Genomic DNA, 20,589 nt, shown 5'->3' on the forward strand with positions numbered 1-20,589 from the left:
ATTATTTCCCTTGATAGTCTCAATCTTTGTTCATTCAAATGAGTGTACTTATTTTGTCTACCTCAAAAGAGCATCCCTTTGGCAGTTCGGTATAACAGCATTGACACTATAAATTAATTGTAGTAGTATTGTCACTTTCATTACACTGACATAGCCCAGCCACGGGTAATAAATATTCCAGCAGCTATTTAAGTTGTTTATTATTTCTTTAAAGAGTATTTATGCAGACAATAGAGGTAATTTGGTAAACTGATATGCATTTATAGTTATTTTGAATAGTAATTTTTAGGGACTTTCTATTATTGCCTCCTGGATTGTTATTGTAGAAAAGTTGTTGATTTTTATGGGTTAATTTTGTAACCTACAACTTTGCTATCGTTTCACTTTTTTTTTTATCGTTTCTTTGATTCCTCATAGTCACCAGCAAATAATGATAGTTGTCTTTAAGTTCTTTATTTCTTTCTCTTGTCTTACAACTATTGCTAGCATTTCTAGATCTATATCAAATAACAGCTGGGAAAGGAGGCACCTTTGCTTTACTTCTGTGTTCACTAGCAAAACTTCTAGTGCTTCCCCATTGCATATAATGTTTGCTTTTATTTGAATTTTATCATACCAAAAAAGATCCCTCTATGTCTATAATGTTGTATTTTTCAAAAATAGCATAAATGAGTGTTGTACTTTGTTAAAGCTTTTTTCTGCAGCTAGTAAGGTCATCATGATGTTTTTGTTTTTAATATGATTAATTACATTGATTGTTCTCCTAACGTTGAATGATTCTTGAATACCTGGTACCTTGTTTGATTTTAAGAGAATAGCAGGAAATCTAAATGAAAGGGCAGTCCTGTGGAAAGTGACGAATACAACTTTGTAGGACTAGACAGTAAGGCATACAGAGCTGGACAAGCACACTGCAATCTGACAGAGAGTCAAAGTGTAAGAGGAGAAAGACTCAAAACTGTATACACTTCAAGGCAAATACAAAAGCAATATGGGGAAGGGAGAAAAGTCAGCAGGAGCTACAAAAGAAGCAGTCTGAGAAGTGGGAAAATGGAATATCCTGCAACGCCAAAACTGAGAGTACAATATGGTACGAAAATGCTACAAATTAGTTCAGGAAGATAAGGATGGAGAAAATGCTGCAGAATGACCTAGAAGAACAGCTCAGGTTGTGATCTGCTAATTACAGTTTTCACAGTCCAGGGATAAGCAAAGAGATTTGCAAATTTAGAAAATGTCTATAGTATTCCAAATTACAGCCATTACATTTACTAGTTACACTTGTTATAGTGTATGGATGGAGCTGGCCTTAGACAGCAACTGGCTCTATCATCTGGGGCTTGCCATTTAGCTCCTCAGGGCTCTAAGTAACTCTGAAACTATGCATATTGCAGAGAAAAGGTCAGACTACATTGGCAGAAGAAGTCTGTCACCAGAAAGAGTTCCCTACATCAATGAAATCACAGGTCCATTTCCTATTTCCTCATACTAGGCAAAAACCATGAAGCTATGAAACCAACTGATCAAGACCAGTGGTATCCTCTTCACAGCAATTCCCATGCAAGCTGTACACTTCTTCCAACAATGGTGCAAATTTCCTTTAGGACATTTCAGGAAGTGTCTTCTCTGGTGGCATGTGGATGACTTGTACCTGTCTCATTACTTTATGATACCACTTAATTTTTTTTTATCCTAAATTATTACTGGTTGTTGCCAAAAATCAAACCCATCCAAAAAAAAAAAAGCCTCCAGAAAAACTGTTCTGAAAACTACTCCCAGAAATAGCAGTCCTAGACATGTTCTGAGCAATGGGAGCAGTTCTGGAACAACTGAATAGATTCTGAAGCAGTTGCTTTGAAAGACAACACTCATTTGGATCAGTAAGTTCTGCTATGTTTGTTAAAGGGTTTTGTTACTTTGCCTTTTAACTAGTTAGGTGAATTGGGAAGTTTCACCTGTTTCTTTGCAAAAAGAGGAAGTATGACTAGTTCTACAGTGGCTTCCTACTCTCTCAAAGATAAAATACAAAGTCCTCAGCTTGGCATTGAAACACCTCCAGAACCTGGCTCCAACTGCCTTTCTGGATTTATTTCATCATCACTGTTCTTCATATACTCTATGCTCAGTGCTCCAGCCAGCCAAACCCACTTACTTACTATGTACTCCTGAACTAGACAATGTCTCTTGCTTGAGGATTCTGCTTGAGATGTTTCCCACTCTCAGGACCATGGTGCCCAGGATGCTCGCATCTCCTGTGGCTCTTTATTTCCTTTAAGGGTCATCTCAGCAGCCAGCCAACTTGCACTGCTCCTTTCTTCCCTTTCTCTGCCAGGTGATCAGTGCTTGCTTTCCTCTAAAACTACCTTGTAGAAAGGTAAGTAGTCTATGCTATGTCTCTGTCCTTGTATCCCCTAGCACCGACAGTGCCCTGCTCACTGAAGTAGGAACTTAATGTTTGCTGAACTGAATCCTCCATTCCTTCCTGCTCTAACATTTTAGGATTTTAATTACTCTTTATAAATGCAATGATTCTACATTCACACCAAACATTCAAATATTTGCCCTCCGTAGCCCAGGAGTCTACTACATATGCTGGACACAGGCCCAAATGACCCACCTTTAGCTAAGTTATTGCTGATCGAAGACAAGGAACTGAACTCATGCAATAGTAGATGAAAAGAGATGATAAAATTTAATAGCTTCAGAAGGATCTGCTGAAGTGTCCAAATAAGGTCAAATTCAACCCCCCCAACCCTGAAGAATCCTCATCTTTATTCCAACAACTTAACACAGCAGCTGCAATCAAATCACCAAGCATTTATTAAGCACCTAGTATATGCCAGTCATTACACCAGGTGCCAGAGATATGAAGATAAAAGGAAAGTAACCCTACCCTCAAGGAACTTACATTCTAACAGCTAGATAAATGCATACACATATATTAAAATAAGGTTAAAGCAAAAAAAGTTATATATTCTAGTATCATATGTTTTATATAATACATTTTAATAAAATAATATAGTAATATGGAATCTAGATCTATATAATACTAGATATAAGATATTATATAAATATATTATTTTTGCTTTAAAATTATTTATTGAAAGACATTTAAATGATCAGTTATCTAGGTATAAAAAATTATTATGACACAATGCATCCAAAAGTACTAAGGTCTGTATCTGACACAATTCTATTTAACTTCTGTTTTGATGTCTTGTATGCAAAATTATAGTACTCAATTCTGAATGAATCTACTCTGACATGATTGCAATTCCTAAGGTAAATTCAGTGTTCACTGCCAACACCCTTGAAGTCTGCAGTTAATCTTCTGGGAAGAATCCAGAGATTTATACTCCCACTTACAATACAATGGAACTCATAACTGCAATCAGATAGTACAAATTTCATTTTTAAATAGTATGTACACACATACAAATAAACACATACAAAACAGATGTAAGGTAACTTTTGTGGGGAAGGCACTCAGTGTTAGGGAAAGCCAGGAAAAACCTTTTGAAGAAGATTTTGCTTGAGCTAAGTACTGAAGGAAACCAGGGATTCCAAGAGGCAGAGGTGAGGAGGGAAAGCACTGCAGACGTGAGGAATAGTCAGTGCAAAGGCAGAAATGGGAGATGGAATGTTGAATGTGAGGATGAGCAAAGGGGCTAGACTATAGAGTTTTGTGGAATGGAGTGATGTGTAAGAAGCCTCAAAAGGTAGAAGGAGCCAGGTTATAAAGAACTTTAAATGCCAACAGAATATATTTGATACTGGAGGTAACAGGGAGCCACTGTAGTTTACTGAGTATAGAAATTACATGGCCAGATCTGTACTTTAGGAAAATTAGTTCAGCCAATGTGTAGCTTTGGAGTATGGAGAAACTTGAGCCAGAGAGGCTATTCCAACAGTCTAGAAGAGCAAGTGAGAACTCGAACTGGGGCAAAGGCTGTGTGAGTGGAAAGAAAGGGACCTATAGGAAACATCTTGTAGAAGGGAGCTACTTGGGAGGTGGGGAGGTAGAGGAGAGATCCTAGGGTCATAGTTCTAGAACTGGAAGGGTTCCCATCAGAAATTAGAGACACTAGAGCTGGACAGATAGATAGATAGATGGATAGATAGACAGAAACAGATACACATAAAAAATACACACACAGACGCACATACTAGGAAGAGAAGATATTTGAAAATGCACAGAAGCCAGAGATCACCAAGTGAAAAAACGGTTTAGAAAAGAAAAAAAAGAGCATCCAAGAAAGGGTTTTGGGTGTACCCAGAGTCAGTGAACATGACATTGGCTAATGTATTCAGCAAAGGAAACTAAAGAGGAATGGTCATAGAGGTAGAAGAATAAAGAACGGTAATACAAAAAACCCAGAGAGAATATCTAGGAGAAAAAGTACTGCAGAAAGATCAATAGGATGAGACTTGGGAAGACATCGGAATCGAAAATTAAGATATCATTGGTAATTTTGAAGAAAGCAGTTTTACTTGAATATTGAGGTGGAAGTCAAATTACAAAGGGTTGAAAGGAGGGGAAGTACAGTTTTTTTTCCAAGGAGTTCAGCAGAGAAGAGGGGGGGTACATAAGGTAATAGCTAATGGGCACGGTAGACTATACAGACAGATTTTTTTATAGACTCTTTTTTTTTGGATAGTTTGTTTTTGTTTGTCTGTTTGTTTTTGGTTAGGCAATGGCGTTAAGTGACTTGCCCAGGGTCACACAGCTAGTAAGTGTTATGTGTCTGAGGTCAAATTTGAACTCAGGTCCTCCTAAATCCAGGGCTGGTGCTCTATCCACTGCACCACCTAGCTGCCCCCTACAGATAGATTTTTAAAGATGGGGGAGACTTGGGCATGTTTGTAGGCATGGAAAAAGAACCAGCAGATAGCGAGAGATAAGAGATCATAATGGGGGCAATCTGATGGAAAAGCAAGAAGTGGATAGGATTGAGGGGTATATATTAGTCTTGGTAAAGTCATCTCTTATTTTCAGAGAACAGAAGAGAATAAAAAGGTAAGACAGTTGAGTGTTATGTCAAGGGGATGTGAGATAAGAAGGGAAAAGAGGGGGTTAGTAGCCAGTGGCCTTGATTATCTCAGTAAAGTATAAGGTGAGGAACTTAGCTGAGAAGATAAGTCATTGTGGGATAAAGAATCAATTAGGGAAGAGAAGGATTGCCTTGTTGCCCAGTTGAGATAAGATAACATAAACTTGTAGTGGACCAGTCAATACTGTTGTGTGACTTTCTGGGTTCCATTCAGCAGCATACAAATAGAAGCATATGCTGGGAGGAAGCCAGGGTTGGAGTTTGACAAGTCACGAATGGCAAATAGGACAAGGAAGATTCAAGACTAAAGGCGAGAAAAAAAAAAGAGTAGAGGTGAGTACAGAGCTGAACTGGTTCACTTAGGGGTTAAGAATGGTGTGGGAAGAGAGTGAAACCAAAGTAGGAATGATAGCCCAGAAAAGTATCAGGGTTGGAGGACTGGAGGTAATGGCGAGGACAAATAAAAAAGCAGGAGTCTTGGCACTGAATTGAGAAAGAAAGGAGAATGTTTTAGGGGGGTGTGCAGTGGGGTCAGTAGATAACCATCATGCTTGAGATTAGATGATAAAAATGCACAAAATTAAACTCAGAGAAGAGAAGCTGCTGAATGATTGATAGGGAAGGAGAATGTAGAAGCAGTAATAGGGAAGCTGCTGAAAGACTTGACAAGTAAGGAGAATCTAGAAGTGGTAATATGGAAGAAAGTATTCTGACTCCCCCCAATGAACTGGGGGTTGTGAGAGAGAAAATGCAACCAGTACTAGAAAGGATAGCTATAGAGGCAGTGTGACAGTGGGTGCCAGAAGATGGTAAAAGCACGAGAGGAAGAAGTCTAAAATAAGCAGAAGTTTGTTAATTTTAGAGCTGGAGTTCCATAGTGTATAACTGAAGGGGTGAGGACAGTTTCTTTGGTAGATGGGATTCAGGATCACAGAGATAGGGAGAGTGAGAAGAGGTAAGAATATGCCAACCAATGGGAATAGCAATGGGGCAGAGTACGAGTAGATGAGAGGATTGCCACAGATGAAGGAAGGTAATTAGAAGGTTCAAAGTCTCAAGGCTGAGGGTCTCAATCAGCCCTTGCCTGGAGAGAGGCAGTGGTAATACTTCCTGAGGGCATCCAGAAGTGCAGTCTTTTGGCAAATGCAAACAGGCCTAGTGGTGAAATGTGCCTTGCGCTAATTCAGAAAGGTATTGCTTGCAGAGCTTTAGCCAGCATTATGATTTGTATTCCAGACATGTTCCTAAGCAGAGCAACAGTATCACAATTCTGCTACGGATAATCATTTGGCTTTCAATACAAATCTGTAATTCAATTTAATTACGAATCCTATGCTAATCTAATCAAGGTTATCTGATCACATAACACAAGAGTCCCCCAAGTGTGCAGCAGCTTTGGTAAACATTCTGACAGTCATGATTCCCAGTTACTAGGTTTCTGGACTTTACATTGTTGTCCTTCATCCTCCATTCTCAAAGAGGACCAATGACATCACAAGGGTGATGTCTTGACTTGCTCATTAACTGGATATAAGGAGGCAGAGATGTGCAAAGTCATCATACTCTTGCAGGGTCGTCAAAGTTCAGTGGCAAGACAAAGGTCAAGACAACTGGCGATGGCCCAGGATTTCCTTTAGGAAATAAATATGGTCCATGATTCTCACTTGAAAATACTGACCTTTTTGAAATACTAATTTTTTTTGAAGTATTCTTCTTTTCTTAGAACAAACTAAAAGCTACCATCTAGAACCTATCACAGCTTCTGCATAGAGAATGGGTAAATATGATGACATTTAGAATAACAAATTCATCTGAGTTTGCTCGTGATTCCAGAGCTCCAAAACCAAAACAAAAGATTATACCAGGGTTTCCTCTATAACCTATTTCAGAAGTAATCTTACCGATAATACTTATTTCCTAAAGGAGAGAGTATGTCATCATTTTGGGGACTTAAAGAGGGGGAGGAAGAGGGAACACTTCTAGGATTATATAAAATCCTTCTTCTGTCTTAACATTTACCTAGCCCTTAGTTATTTGAATGGGTGTGATTTCAGACAAACTGAGACCTGAGGAAGATCTTAATTTAGAAAGGCCATCGCCAGTTGTCTTGACCTTTGTCTTGCCACTGAACTTTGATGACCCTGCAAGAGTATGATGACTTTGCACATCTCTGCCTCCTTATATCCAGTTAATGGGCAAGTCAAGACATCACCCTTGTGATGTCATTGGTCCTCTTTGAGAATGAAGGATGAAGGACAACAATGTAAAGTTCAAAAACCTAGTAAATGGGAATCATGACTGTCAGAATGTTTGCTAAAGCTGCTGAACACTTGTGTTCACAGTGCTATTAAGTGACAGAGTCAAGACTTCAAGCTAGGATTATACTAAAGACAAAAGTAACAACCACTGAGCCTGGTCATAATGAGCTAGGCCAAATCCTTGATGTGAAAGACAGTGCAGTGGTCTTAAAAATCAGTTTCCTGCAAGTTTTTCTTTTAATTTATAAGTGCCAGAAAAGCCTTCCAGTGTTCCCTAAAAAAACAAGATCCAAGTACAACTACCAAATAAAACATAAGAAGCCTTCCTTCTCAAATCTAATTCCTAGAGTAGTATTTATAAAACTGCAAATATTTGCAAGCCCAAAGAACTGCCATAACTTAATTTTTTTACTACTCTAATTAAAATTCCAACTCTTTCCATTAAATTGAAGCAAATTCAATTCTCTCCTCCTAGGCCACTATCTCCACATCAAGTAACACCTGTTAACATTGAGAACATAGATTGCCCCTTTATCGTATCTGGAATAATTCTATGGTGGTAAGAACATCCTTTTAACTCTTTAAGCATGTCATTGGACAATACAGCAAGTTGAATTAAGGTTGGGTGAGAGAATTATGAGAAGGTGATTTTATTTAATATTCAACAGTTTGGAGGAAGGGAAGAAAAAGCAACAGCCAGCTACTGGTCTCTGCTAGGGCACCAAAAGTCCTGAAAGGCCAAACATTAGGTTAAAGATGGAGGTAGTCCCTACTATTAGCAAAGATATAATGCTAGTAAGCGTGTGGGAAAGATTTAGAAGTCAGGCTTCCACAGCAGAACACAGAAATTCCGAGGACGACTTCCAAGATCTTGCGGATAGTCCCTCAACCAATCAGAAAGTGTCCTGAACATTCTACAAGACCACTACTTCCTTAAGACAGAGCCCTAGAGGCTAAATCGATTCAATAGTCAGGGGCAAGGACAGGGCAAAGGCTTTTCTCCAAGGTGCTTGCTTAATAAGCTTACTGAATATTAACTGACAAGCCCCGAGGGTGGAGATAGCCACCATTTTTGAACATGGGACATACGAACCTGGGAGGAATGTACATGACAAAGAGTAACATGAGATGGGCAGTTCAGGAAGACTGTAACCCAAATGAGCTGGTCCAATCTCAACTCAAATGGGAGGCGCGTGGAAGTCGTAACCATTTAAAAGTTGGCTCTGCTTCTGTATCGGTGCACACGTGCTATACTAGGGTGCAGTGTGCCCACTTCTTGTGAGAAGCGTAATAACGGCTTTCCTTCACACACTCCTGTAGTAAATTCTTGTTTCAGAATTTTGTAACATAGTAGAACCTCAAAATAATTTAAAAAGCACCATAAATTGGATTGATCTAGACAGATTTGAAGCACAGAGTCAAAGTTTTGACATTAACAACTTCAAAAACTCTAAACAACAAGGTAATGGGTGAAGAGAACCAATGGGGAAGCCTAAATTCTCAGATGCCCACAGGGGAAAATTAAAAACAAAAAAACCACCTGAATTCTTCAGGGTCTAAATAAAGTGGTGGGGAACCTACAGCCTCGAGGTCACATGTGGCCCTCCAGGTCCTCCAGTGCAGCCTTTTGGATTTGTTCTGTGAAGTTTGGATTCAATCAAAGGGTTGCATTTGAGGCCACATGTGGCCTCGAGGCTGCAGGTTCCCCACCCCTGAATCCTCTTTCTAATACAGCAACAATGTCCTCATTTCAAGTACTCCACCTCTCCCAACTACCTTTCAAAAGGTTGTAAATGCTTCATGGATATTCCAACTCATTTACCTTCTCTGGGTGTGGCACAGGTATTTCTACACTTCGTTACTCTGGAACGCTGGTTTCTTTAGGTAACTGACTTGCCCTGAGTCACACAAGAAACCTAGATGTAGAGGATTCTCAGTTTGACACAAGACCACCCAGGTCAGGTACTAGGAAAGCCTTATTATGTAATAAGCTTCCCATTACTGAAAGCTCACTAAGACAATTTTATATGTAGGATACAGAAAAAGGAATTATCTGTCCTGGGCAGGAAGTTAGTCCCTTCCAATACTCTGAGTCTGGGATTCAGGCATACCTTGGCATGTAAACTGATAAACGGTTTCATATTGGTACCAACAGGGTTGGTCAAGCACCTTGGAGGTAGCCTCAGCCTGTCCCACATTAGTTTTCCCTGCTATTCTTCTGGAGTCTACAGAGGACAGAACTAGTGTTGCCACTTGTAGCTGAGATCTTTTTCCTCTTAGCCCTGCTCCCTCTAAATCTGTTGGTAGCAAAGAAATGCTTTTGCTATGCTGACAGGTATTTTCTGTAAGCTCTATGGATGGCAAGAAGTATGGGTCAGTGCCTTTACTTCAACTGGCAGGAAACTGGTTCAACACCAATTCTCAGATAAGCGAGGTTCCCAATTCCTTCAATCTGTTCATTTTGCTAGGTACCTAAAAGAATGGTCTACAAGTATAGCACCCTCTCAGACTTTCTTGATGCCAGGATGCTACTGAGAAGCACGTTTGAAGGTCAAAACACAGAGAGAACATAATAGCATACGATTTAGCTCAGAGAATCCTAGACAGAGGAACAAGAGTTTATGCAGATGAGGCAGCAGACAGGAATGGAAACTACTTCAATTGTGGTTTCATACACATTTGAAAAATCCAAAGTTTTGCTCTTTTATGCTTTCTCCCAACATGAAATTTTCTAAAACTGAACATCTCCAGAACCTATGGAGATCATTTAAAACCAGACAAATCCCAGATGTGAGCTGGAAAAGACCATGAAAGAAAAAAAAAATGAAAAGGCTACAAGAGTGAGGTATTCCCTGATGATGCTACTATACTGCTCAGCAGATAGGTCAAAAGCTGGATCAGACAGTTTAGTCCTGGCTAAACAGGTTAAAGCATCCTTTCTACACAACATCCCTGAATTCTAGGGCTGGTTATTGGAGGGGAAAACAAATCAAAGTGGGTCTCCCTGAGAACTTCCAGAAGATGGGGGCACCACACCTATCTGATGAGCTATCATCTTAGGGCTTTCCTTTAAAGGAAACAGCCAACAATTAGAAGACAGATCAATCCGAAGTACTTTTTTCTCATTTGTAAAATGAAGGAGTTGTAGATGATCCCTCAGGTCCCTATCAGCTTTAATATTATGACTTTACCAAATCTTGACATACTTCATTCAACAGGTTTTAGTGCCAGGGGGCTTATAGGCTCAGGCTGGCACAGCACTTCAGGGTGATCTCTTTACAGACTCAGGAATGTCAGTGCCATAACTGATCTACTTTTTAAAAAAAGTTTCATTATCTTGCCTCTCGAACTTGGCCATGTCCTTCGCATTTTTTACTTGCAAATCTCTAGAGAGGTTCTGTTCCACTTAGAAAAAGCTACTCATGCCTATAAGGTTGTTCTACTTAGTTTTCTCACAATATAAGCCAAGGGGAAATCCTCCCTAATACTGTGACTATGACATGCATCTGACTGTTTGGGGGCAGGTTGGTTATACTTATACAGTTATGAACACATTTTCCCCCGAACCATTAATACCTTCAGGTGGAAGAAAGAATGCTAACTGACTAAGGAAACCTCAGTGTGCTTCTGAAGATGCCAAATAATAATCGCTGGCTTAGGCCCCAGCAGAAACGTTAAGTTCTTTAAGTCCTTGATGTTATGCAACAACACTGTTTCCCTATAATATCAAGATTTCACTGAGGAACATAAAATGAGTGTCATAAAAATAGAAACCAAGTCTGTTGGTTTTTTGGTGGGGTAGAATACGGAAGCACTTTAATAGAAGGATAACATTCAACTCAAATCAGAAACCATGGATCAAAGCCAGCTGCAAGAAATGTGGAAAAATCGGAATAAAAGAAAAGTACCATCAGAAGCTTGTGAAAATTTGTACATATTGGTAATACCCTTTTGTACTCTATAAAACTAAACCTCAGAGGAGGAGCTACTTAAATTCCTCTGAAAGCCTTGCCAGTTAAGACCACTGCTGCTGGATAGGTACAAAAGTCAATTTTGTATTCTGTTTTGGCATATCCCTAATATTTGCCTTTCTGCACAAAGCACTAAAAACTTTACGATCCATCATATTTGCAATTATGCAAATAGACTACATGACACTAAGACTGACGGACACTGAGCTAAGTGACCACATTGGTCAGCATGAACACCACTTTCAAGTGGTTCCCTGAGCGAATCAGAGCTTCTGAAGGAGTATCCCGGATCACATGAAGACACAGAACCGTGCAAGAGCACTGGACTTGGAATCCAGTGGTAGGAAGGTTCAAATCTCATCTCTGAGATTAATTATATAACCATGAACAAGTCACTTAACCTCTGGGCCTCAGTTTCTTTATCTGTAAAATGGGTATGATCTATGATGACATACCCCACAGGGTTGCTGAAGGTCAAGTGAGAACATAAAATGTTTTGCAAATTTTAAAGTACTGTAAGCTATTTTAAAGTAAATGTCAGCTATTATCTCTACTTTGTACCCTAAAATCAAATTCCATTTCCTATATCCTGGGTAGAGGATTGGGAAAATCAAGTGGGAAGGGATGAAAGCAATTCTGTGTACAGGAACATGCTGTCTTCAGCCCCCAGATACATTTAATATGGTCAACAGATACAATGAGTATCTCCCATAAAAAAACAAACTAACAAAAAACACCTTTTGCTTACTGCACGGGTCTTCAGAAGACTGGGACACCACAGGAGTATGTAAGTAAACAACTCAAAGGAAAAAACTACTTAAAAATTATGCACCAGAGTAAAAAACTTAAGCTATTATTGCCTTAACCTAAGACATTACTGTGTGTGATGGGATACATAAGAAGTTCTAGCTTCACCAATACATAAGCAACACTAAGACCTCATGTAGAAGAAACACATGTTTTCAAAGTGATGACATGACATGGATTAGGTAAAAGACCAACAAACATTTGTTGGTACTGTTATTTCAAGTGACCTGGTTGGGTCCCATTTCACAGTCTCACAATATGGTAGATTATGCAAACACCATCACAGCCTTGGCTTTTCCAAAGACAGAATGCTAAGGGGTCTTCAGATTCCCTCCTGATGGCTCAATGTACTAAGAAGATGTATTCTATGCCAACATCTTAATGTTCTAACCATATTTTCTTGCTCATAAAAATAATTGGCGTAGCCTAAGAAACCTAGATTAGGTCAACCAGAATTTGTGAAGGCACCAGTTGATACGGCCATCCTGGACCTCTTCCAGTTACTCTATTCTTCTGGTTCCTGCAATAATCTTCAATTTACTCTCTATATATCTAAAAACACTTCCATATAATCATCTTAATCTTATAACACCTGGAACAGGTAGAGAAAGGTTCCTAGAGCAGAGGTGTCAAATACATGGACTAGACGCGGCCCACAACACTCCCAAGTGCAGCCCAAATCAGATTAAAATGTAGTTGGAAATATTTAACAAAATAAAAATATAATAAAACATGGATGATACTACATTTTAAAACTAAGTCAATATGAGGGCCACAGGGGTTTTTATGTATGGATTAGTGGCTCCCATTTCTATTTGAGTTGACATCACTGTTCTAGAGGCTATCTATGTGGTTCATTCAGCTGCTTAACCAAAGTAGGGATGCTGCACAGAGAAGGCCTAACAGATGGTTATCCAGAGGTACTAGACTAAGTTCCTAAATCTCTGAGGGCAGGGACTATGTCTCAGCTAAACTTTGTATTTCTCCCAGCACACTGTGCTCTGCACACAGTAGGTGCTTTAAAAAAAGTTTCTTGAGGGGTAGCTAGGTGGAGTAGTGGATAGAGCACCAGCCCTGAAGTCAGGAGGACCTGAGCTCAAATCCAGCCTCAGATCAAACACCTGAGACTTACTAGCTGTGTGACCCTGGGCAAGTCACTTAACCCCAATTGCCAAAAAAAAAAATAAAAAGAAAACAAAAAAAAGTTACTTGAATAATTAAATATTGTTTTCACTCAAATATCTTCTTTTACAGGAGGAAATTGTTATCTCTTGATATAGCCTATATAATTGATGGGCAGAAGCAGCAAGGTGGTGAAGTGGATACAGCATTGGCCCTGGATTCAGGAGGACCTGAGTTCAAATCCAGCCTCAGACACATAACACTTACTAGCTGTGTGACCCCGGGCAAGTCACTTAACCCCACTGCCTAGCCAAAACAAAAAACAAACAAACAAACAAAAATAACTGATGGGCAGCATTATTCATTAGAAAGTTTTTCTTTCAAGTCAGAGAACCAAGGAAACACATGAACTGATGAAGAGTAAAGCAAACAGAACCAGGAGAATAACAAATATGACAATCTAAATGAAAGAACAAAAGTTAAACTGAATCATTAAGTGTGACCCTGAGTCAAGCCCTTTCCTTCCTCTCTTTTCTGAAGAAGTGAGGGATACTAGATGTAGAATATTATACCCTGTCAGATAGTGCTGATAATGTAGACTGGTTTTACTGAACTGCTTCCTACCTTGCCCCTCCCCTTAAAGTACACAAGTTCGCACCCCTGCCCCCCAAAAAAACCCTTTTGTTACAAGGCACAGTAAAGGAACACATTCAGGAATGGTGATATTAAAACAAAGAAAAAAAATAAAAAGTAATAGAAAGAAAGTTCTTTATTCTGTGCTGAAATCTGCTTCCCTGTAACTTCTGCCCACTGATGTATACAAATAATTGAACAGAAAGGAAGAGTTAGTCTGAGGCACTGGAAGATCAGGCTTAGTGTCCTGGTCTCCTAGTTTTGTGGACAATGCTCTTACCACTAAAACCACATTCTTATCTGAGGACAGCAAAGAAGAAGATAATTAACTACTGGTTCTAGGACAAGCACATCAACCTGAAGTCAGAAATTTTCCCATGACTGGGAACACATGGAATGATGTTGCCCTACCCTTTCAATCTCCTGTTAATGGGAGTAGCCCTTGGCTCTCACTGAGATGCTGCTGTCCCTGGCCTGCCGCTTCTTTGGCTGTTGTGTCAGAGGTTGATACCTTGCCAGATGCCCAGGTTTCTCCTTTGCCACCTGGCTGCCTCCATTGGCAGTGAACTTCAGTTCTGTGCTGCCAGGTCCTCTTGAGTTTACATATTCTCTACAAGGGTCTGAACAACTGACCTCCCTAGCCATAGCCTGTTTCTTCTGAGTTAGAGGGTTTGACTTTAGGTGATTTAAATAACTTCTAGTATTTTAATACAAATGTGATGTGACATGTTTTATAAATCTTAATGTACTAAAAACAAAGTCTGCCATTATGAATATGGATCTGCATTTTCATTTTATCATACAGTCAGTTACTTCTATCAATGCAGACAGTAACCCAGAAACACCTCAGTAGATAGTTTTTGTGAATTGCTATGGACAAAAAGATTCTCTATCTTATGACCAATCTTTCAAGTTAAGAGCCTCTCTAAACTTAGGTAGGGTGATCTCTGGTAGTCAGATCCATAATCCATCACCAGGTCTATGCTCTCCCTTTGGTACATCTTGCCAAGGTTTCCTGATAAGTAAGGGTCTAGAACCCCAGGAACACTTCTATACCATTAGATGGCAAAGGAGAAAGATTTTAGTGGAGGAAATCTCTTAATACCTCTCAGAAATGAAGATTATACCCCCAAGACTTTGAAAGGTACAAGTGAGACACCACTTCTCCCCCCGCCCCCAAAAAAGCCTCACAATCAGGCAGCTCCTTCTGTTAACATAACAGATGAACTCTATGTGATCAACCTTTTCTTTAATGAAGTACAAAGGCAAAGCAGCAGGTAGAACAGGGAAGGTAAAAAGGCAGATCAATCAATCAACAAGCATTTATCAAGTGCCTACTACGTGCCAGGACCAGTGCTACATGCTGAGGATAAAAGTATTTCCTGCAGTTAGGAAAGTCTTCTTACCCTCTTTAAAGTTCTAGGATACTTTGACTTAATCTTTCTAATGTTCCCATAACACTCTACCTTCGATTATCTTTAATCTGCATATATGCATGTTTTCCAGTGGAACAGTGGTTCTAAAAGGGTGTGTGCCTCAAGTGTTGTTAGGTATGCCATGAAATTGTGGATGTTACTGTAGGTAAGAGATTTTCAAAAAAATTATTTAACTTACATTTTACTTACCCAGCATATTAATGTGGTAAGTACAGCATTTGCAAGAACAAAATGCACAATAATCTCAAAAAATGTCAGACCTTGAACTTGTAGCAAAATCAACAAAAAAGGCCACTCTTTACTTACCCAGCATATTAATGTGGTAAGTATAGCATTTGCAAGAACAAAATGCACAATAATCTCAAAAAATGTCAGACCTTGAACTTGTAGCAAAATCAACAAAAAAAGGCCACTCTTATTAAAGACAACTGTGCATATTCAAGTCACCCAACTATTCTACCACAGCACTGCCAACTTAAATGTTCAGTGCGTGACAATTCCTCATGGCAAAGAGCACAGTAATGAGTAAAAAAGTCTGAACCACTGCAGCTGAATATAAATTCCTTAAAAGCCAGGCTTGTCATTTATCATTATATTCCCAGGACCCACCATATAATGGGCATTTAATAAATGTTTGCTGATCATGACAAACTGAATTGAAGCCCAGGGGCCCTGGGAAGGAGAAAAGAAATAGGCTAAGTTACAAAGGAACATTCTAATTATGGTTTCTGAATAACACCAAATTGAGAGTAAGGAGACTTTTGCTCTAGTGCTGGTTTTGCCTCTAAACAAGCTATGTGACCTTGGGCAAGTACTATCTTTCATCTCTGAGACTGTTTCCCTCATCTCTAAAATGAAGGGACTGGACTTGATGCTCTTTTAAGGCCTCTTTTTTCTGCTTTACAGTACCATGATTCTAAGTCTATTTATCTGATGAAAGAAAATTAGGAGAACTTACATGGCCACAGGTAGCAAGTCAACACTTCCTGATTCTTTCCCCCACAGCCTAAATTTACCACAAGTTGGTCATCAATTCCCTATATGGGAAATGGTGACAACGTGGGACAGAATTAGATTCTCAGCCATCTGATTAGTTTCTGCTACTCTCTGTTTTCCCTACCATATATAAAAACCTTGACAACTAAAAGAAGGTTGTGAAAGCAGTGTCTAAAAATACTTTTAAAGTATACTAAATTAAATTTTTTAAACAAGAAAAAAGTATATTACAAGTTGTGATAATAAGAATTTCGGGTATTCTCTAGGTATGGGAAAATGAATTTATTTTCTCAAATCTTTTGGTCTTAGTGTATTTTTAAATACTGATAGCACATAATTTTTCACAGCACTTCCATCTATTCATTGAAGTACTTAGCTTCCAGATGAAAAATCTTTATACCTACAGAATTAAAAACAAGAAGGGGTAAAATGAAACTAAGGCTGCCCTTTCTGCCAAACATCCACCCCTTGGTGCATAAATATCCCCCAGACTTAAAATATACCTCAGTTGTTATTTATAAACAGGATCCAGAAAGATGTAAAGATGTATATATAAAACAACCAACTTAGTGGAAAAACAATTGAGCTTTGGCACTTACTTCCTAAGGATGATGACAGCTCGACGCTCCTTGATATCTTGCGGTCGTATGCAGTGGGTGATTTCATCAGCAGCATATCCACTGAAAGAAAACATAGCAGGCTGAGGTTAAGACAATGACTGGAGATAGATGATTATCATTTCCTTTGATCAGGATTCTTCTCCCCATTTCCTTTGGGTTATTAAAGCTCATTCTGATGGTCAGGAAGCTAACAATATGAACTTAAAGATACTACTTTCTCTCCAAAGGCTCACCTATTTGTGATTCAAAATAAGGGAACTTCTTCCATAGTTAGATATGGCAGGCATGTCTACTACTTAAAAGCTGTTTCTTCTCGGTGGAGACTCTACATTTTATCTAAAACTAGTCTGATTAAATGTAGAATCTACTTTAAGAAAACATGGGCATATGGAAAGTAAATAACACTTTTAATGGAAAGATGAGAAGGAAAAGCTGAGCAATTTACATGATACCACACTATTTTCAAAATCCCTCTGACCATTTAAAAAAACTATGAAGACCTAGAAGGCCCTCAATTTAAGTGAAGTTTTTTTTTCTGAATAGACTCAACATTTGTCAATCTTTTTCATTTTTCAAGGAATCAGAGTTGCAGAGACTGACTGGAATAACCAGATTAACTTAAGCAAGGCTACTATATGAGACAGAAAAAGAGAGAAAGATATTCAGACCTCTTACTCTCTCTCTCTCTCTCTCTCTCTCTCTCTCTCTCTCTCTCTCACAACTTTTTGGCTATATGCAGATGCTGAAGTGGACAAACTGATGATGCGTCACCAGAGCACAGAAGGTACCCAAAAGAAATTCAACTGCTTTTGTCTCTAAAGCTACCACTTGAGGAATTCAAAGCCTCCAAATCAGCTGTTTGGTATATTTTAGGAATTATTACCATTATTTTGTATTTATTTCAACATGGTACATAATTCAAAATTGCTTACAGGCCAGCAATCACATGTAGAGGACTACTTGATGGCTAGGAAATTTCAAAGCTAACTTTGTTCCTCAGCACCCTCTCTCAGTTGCCATGCCCAAAGTAATTTTAACTTATCAATATAAGCATAGTCAAGCTAACAAAATCCTAGAAAATCATTCAGATCAGTACAGTAAAGTTTTAGTTTATAAAAAATAAAACTAACTGTAGCCTCAGGTCAGAATTGAATAGTAGGTGAGAAAAGATCTCTCAAATATTTCACTCAACTACAAGAGCTCCATGTGGTAAAGGATCATTCTATACTCAGTCTCTTTGTTTTATGTTCAGGCTTTTCTGAAAGTCCTTTTAGAAAGAAGGATTAGCATCAGGCTTGCTTGGCCTCTATCACTCTAAACTCAACCTGGACACACTTGGCAAGATATTATAAAATGGCTGGTACTATTTGGATGGGGGTGGAGGAGGAGAACGGGAAAGAGGCAGAAGGCATCTGATACCCCGGTGTAAGGAGGCAAACAGCTATTCACCCCAAGCTCTGTCTAAGAGCCAGGCTACTTTTGGCTTAGGTCTCAGAAAGTCTGTCCTGATTCCAAGCCCTGCGTCCCTTCAAGGTTACCAGGTTAGTTCTTGTCTGGCCTCAGGAGATCACATCCACAATAAAGATTTTCTCAGGGTGGTCTTGAACTAAACCAGAGGCCAATGAAGACAGTAGAGCAAACCAGAATTCTTGATTTAACTCTGGAAATATCCCAGGCTCCTATGGATCAAATAACTTGGGGCTCCTATCTCTTGCATCAAAGAAGGTCCCAGTCATATCCTCTGGACTAGCTCAGGCAGGCAAAATGGTTGCAAATCTTACCACACTTTCTTCTTTGTCATTCTATATACCAGAGCAAAAAGTAAACCATGAAAGGTAGACAAGGCCAATCTCCAAACGACTCATTTAAGAGTGCAGGATACTAATTCTCATACCAGCTACAGACAAATACCTATTCAGATAAATATGTATGAAAGTGTTATTAACCTTTTTTACTTGGCCAGTAACAGAGCTGAAAATATACTACCTTCAAATCTGCTAACATGGGAAAGCTTGCTGAAATGCAATTCTGGAGAAAATCCAGACATTTAACAATTTATCTTCTCTCTTTTCTTAAAAAACAAAAACAAAACTAGGAAAAAAACCCCCAAGAATTAAACTACCACATGTCATCCTCCTACCAAATGGAGCCAAAATGAGTCAAAAGACCTGGGAAGGATACTTTTAGCTGGTTCAAATTGTTTTCACAATATGTAAGTGTGCAGTATCATAGGTTATAGTAGCTTAGCTACCTCTGGTACCCTTTAGCTCAGCTTAATCTTAATCCTTTTAGGTGCTGCTCCTGCTCCCTCTTGTGGTTGCCTTCGTTCTGGCATATGGCAGAAGCATCTGACACTAAAATGCATTAACACTCATTTTTAGGCTTTCATTATACCTTTGGCTTTCCTATCAGCAAAACCATTATGATCATCTAAATCTTTGGCAATCCCCAAGAATATCTTGGCTGTAAAAAAGGATCTATGCTATTCTTTTAAAAAATTGTTTTTAATATGATCCTAAATCATTAACAAACACAAGTTGTTTCAATATACAAAGAAGGGAGGATCATAGAAGAAACAACTTTTGTTAAGCTATTCTTCAACCAGAACTTTCCATCAGAAAGTGCTGAGCTGAGAGTACATTAGGGTTATTTACCACTAAGGAGCCTATTTATTGCAAGAGAACCTGTTTAAGAGAAGCTACATGCCAGTTTGAAACTGAATACACTCAGGTCAATGCCACTGTTGGCCTGTGGAAAAGAGTCAGGGCCTGTTATTTTATCTTCATAGGAAAGGAAGTTTTACTTATTTGTCAGCCTACATAATTATCATGTTGATCAAATGGGAAAGTAGTGATCACTTCCAATGTTTCCTTGTACCATATCCTAAGTCTCTTGTCTAGGGAGAAAGATTTGGAAAATGCATGTCAAGACAGGTTTGTGAAGATGCTAACTTCCTCCTTAAACACCATTTGGCAAGTTTGCCCAAATGGGGTCAGAGAGACATCATGAAAATAGGTTTTGGCTATCTACCTAGAGTCCTCAGTTCTGTCTTAGGGCTAGTGGGTGGTAGAAACAACTGTTCACATTTATGTAACACTAAGGTTTACAAGCTTTTTTTTACATAAAAGGTAGGCAGTGAACACATTTCTCCACCTTTTACAAATGAGGAAACTAAGGCTTAAGGAAGTTAAGTGACCTGCATGCTCACTGTCACAGAGCTAGTAACTTGTCTGGGCCAGGATTCAAATGGAGGTCTCCTGACCCAGTAGGATTCTTTCTGCAGTTTACTGGGAGATAGCCTAAGAACTCTTGGAAACACACAGCAATCAGAGTATGAACCCTCTCTCAACGGGGGTGGGGTGGGGTGGGGTGAAATGCATTTGCTTTCCCCACCCCATCTATCTAGAAGGCAAACCAAAGCTGGTTCTTTTTGGAAAGTGAGCCACTTTTCACCAAAGCAGGGTAGTGATCTCAGGTCGAAGTTATTTATATATTACTCTAACACCATAAAAATACACACAGCTCAAATCCAAGGAAAGGAGGTAAGGCTTGTTTGACTCCAAAAAGTTTAGAAGGTTGAGGAAAGGGGTAGGATGCCTCAAACTACAGGAGTTGTCAAACTAATCCTAACCCTGCTTCTGACTACATAATACACTAAATTCTGGACCCAGTGCACAACCTTTTCTCAAACTGTT

At 39.1% G+C, this 20,589-nt stretch overlaps 1 protein-coding gene across 1 annotated transcript in view; it reads right to left on the reverse strand.

Moving 5' to 3' along the window:
- The window catches only part of ALKBH5 (alkB homolog 5, RNA demethylase), a 35,147-nt gene that overhangs the window by 7,765 nt on the left and 6,793 nt on the right, over positions 1 to 20,589 (reverse strand). The window contains exon 2 of the mRNA XM_020967358.2: positions 16,874 to 16,954. Coding sequence (XP_020823017.1) covers positions 16,874 to 16,954 — 81 coding nt within the window. The remainder of the gene's footprint in view (positions 1 to 16,873; positions 16,955 to 20,589) is intronic.

Source organism: Phascolarctos cinereus, unplaced genomic scaffold (assembly GCF_003287225.1).
Source record: "Phascolarctos cinereus isolate Bilbo 61053 unplaced genomic scaffold, phaCin_HiC Scaffold_4;HRSCAF=312, whole genome shotgun sequence".
NCBI lineage: Eukaryota > Metazoa > Chordata > Mammalia > Diprotodontia > Phascolarctidae > Phascolarctos > Phascolarctos cinereus.